This window comes from Aplysia californica, unplaced genomic scaffold (assembly GCF_000002075.1).
Source record: "Aplysia californica isolate F4 #8 unplaced genomic scaffold, AplCal3.0 scaffold00895, whole genome shotgun sequence".
In the NCBI taxonomy this organism is placed as follows: Eukaryota; Metazoa; Mollusca; class Gastropoda; order Aplysiida; family Aplysiidae; genus Aplysia; species Aplysia californica.
The window spans coordinates 228589-231311 of NW_004798165.1; the positions used below are offsets into that span (position 1 = coordinate 228589).

At 41.7% G+C, this 2723-nt stretch overlaps 1 protein-coding gene across 1 annotated transcript in view; it reads right to left on the bottom strand.

Moving 5' to 3' along the window:
* Positions 1 to 2723, bottom strand: part of LOC101857151 — a 10753-nt gene that overhangs the window by 6944 nt on the left and 1086 nt on the right. The window contains exon 2 of the mRNA XM_013089207.1: positions 366 to 512. Within this exon, the coding sequence (XP_012944661.1) occupies positions 366 to 494 (129 nt within the window). The 5' untranslated portion in view covers positions 495 to 512. The remainder of the gene's footprint in view (positions 1 to 365; positions 513 to 2723) is intronic.

Here is a 2723-nt window from a genome sequence, read left to right on the forward strand (position 1 = left end):
ATACACACACTCGTACACACACATATACACACATGTGCACGAAGACAGACATACACACACACGTGCACCCACACACACGCACGCGCACACTCACGTCCACACACACGCACACACTGACACACACACACACACACACACACACACACACACACACACACAGAGGTAATAACAGTTGTAAAGCGCATAGAGCTTGCTCTTGAGCATGGATACGCGCTATATAAATGCAATTATTATTATTATTACATACACACATACACACGTGCATGAACACACACACACACACACACACACACACACAATTTCACACACAGATACACACACACACACACACACACACACACACACACACACACACACACACACACCTGTGAGTCCCCAGAAGCACTGCCCTCCATGCAGGCTGTCTTTGCGTTAGAACAACATCCTGCTTTTGGGTTATCGCCGCTGATTAGCGCGTCCATCTTCCGCTTCCGGTCTTTGTTTGGTTGACTCATGGCTTTTTTAGCGTGCGTCTGGAGAGAAAAATGGTTGGTTGGTCTGAGGTTTATTTATTATTTTAAAAAAAATTATAGTTGAGGGTTTTACGGCGCTCGCAACTGCATGAGGTCATATGAGCGCCAGAAGATTAGAGGTGTTACAAGAGAGTAACAAACGTAAAAAAGAAGAAGGGGAGATAAAGACGACAGATGTCGATAGGAAAGAAGAAGCAAACCACACCAGAGCACCCACCAACCACCCATGTTTGAGGTTTGAGTTTAGAGTTTTAAATTCCAGTTAGTAAAAGTAAAGTTTTGAGTCATGAGTTTGGTTTCAATAAAAAGAAAAGAAGATTTATTGGTATATTGTTAGAGTTTTGATTTTCAGTCTGAGTTAAATAACGCAAAGCTGGGCTGTATTATTTGACAATTGCTTTATCTAAACCTTTTCATGACGTTTTGCAGGCTTTTGTGGTGTAGTAGTAGGCTCTGCGTGATCATATCTTTCAGGTCTCATGCAGAAGACGTGACATCAGTCTTCGAGTGTAGGTAGTCCTTCGTTTCCGAAGATGACGATGAAATCCTGCAGCTCATCCGTGGACGCGCATGTGGCTGAAATACGATTCTCGATGTACAATGTATGTTGCAGTGGGGACACTGGAATGTCGTTGTTGGGGTGGTCGGATTATGCCTCCTCTCTCTTCTGATAGTCTGCTTGTCCCTGTAGTTGGTATCACTGTTTCTGCTGGCAAGACGGTGGCAGTTCTTTCGATCTTGGAGTATCTTACTACTTACTCTCTCCCTATACCGTCAGGTACATAAGGAGGAGAGCATTCGAGGCCACGCTTGCCTGTCCGTGGGAGCGTCTTCCATTACTTCCAATTTCGGCAAATCCAGACCCGGGGTGATTGCCTCATCTCTTGTTGTGTCTCTATAGCTTCCAGTTGGTCTTCCCTATTTTGTTTTCAGTTGGTTTCCGTTACTAAGTCTGATAGGATAATCTTGTCTATTTCATTCTTAGAATATGTCCTAGATGGGGGCGTTATTTTGTCAAGTACATTATTTAATATATCATTCTAAATTCCACTCAGCCCTGGTTGGACTCGAAAAGCGAAGTCAAATCAGTCTGCCTACTGTATGATCTATAAAGTTCCGATGAGGGCGTGAAAGATTTTGTTTTAGTAAGCGTTTTACGACGCTCGCAACGCAGTTAAGTTATTTAAGTGAAGACGATTAAAGGTGCTGCAAGCGAGTGACAAATACAGAAAAAGAAGGTAGAGATATAAGGACGATAGATGTTTGAAAAGAAAGAAGGAGCAAACCACACCAGAGCACCCGCTAACCACCCGCATGAAAGATTTACACTTACAATTTGAAGACAATGAGGTCAACAAGATAGAGACATTCAACAGAGCATCAGTGGCGTCCCCCCAAACTATCTACCTAAGGCAGGCGGAGAGAGTAAAGAAAATAAGGCTGTATTTGATTTTAAAAAACCCCCAACTGCAACAGAGCCAGTACCAGGGGTACTTTCTAGTAACACTTCCAATCTTCGGCATTTATATGACCTATGTTGCACGTGCTGTAAATTGTAAAACTCTTCCTAAATCAACACCCCATCCCCCCTGAAATAATAAAATATAGACCAAGAATAACTTACTTAGAGTAGGAGAACTCGAACAGATTGGTGACTTGAGTGATGTAGGGTTTTTGCTTTGTTTTGTTTTGTTGTTTCGCAGCTTGCAGAGAAATGAATTGTGAACCATGATTACCGAGACCTGTTTTAGATCTGGCACTTGATCATGAATATCATGCATAGTCAACTTTATGATTTATAACACCGCTGTTTGAGTCATTTTGAAGTCACGTGATCCTTCAAAGAGATACACGACATTACACCACAGAGGTTTTGATATTCATCTAGATCTAGATCTAGATCCATTTATTTATATCTGCTGTAATGTCTCCTTTCCGGCGATGACATTTTTTTCACTTGTATGAAACAGATGTAGATCGATGTGTTTTCCACACAAACAACTGCTTAGAAATCTTTGTCGGCGTGTAACAATGCAGACGCATATTATCGAAATTTAACAATGTTTACGGTTATTGAGGCAAGGAGTGAGGCAAGGGTGTGTTATGTCACCAGACCTCTTTAACATGTACAGTGAAACAATCCTTAGAAACATAGAAGAATGTCCAGGCCTCAAAGTAAATGGAGAAAATATTAATAACATCAGGTATGCA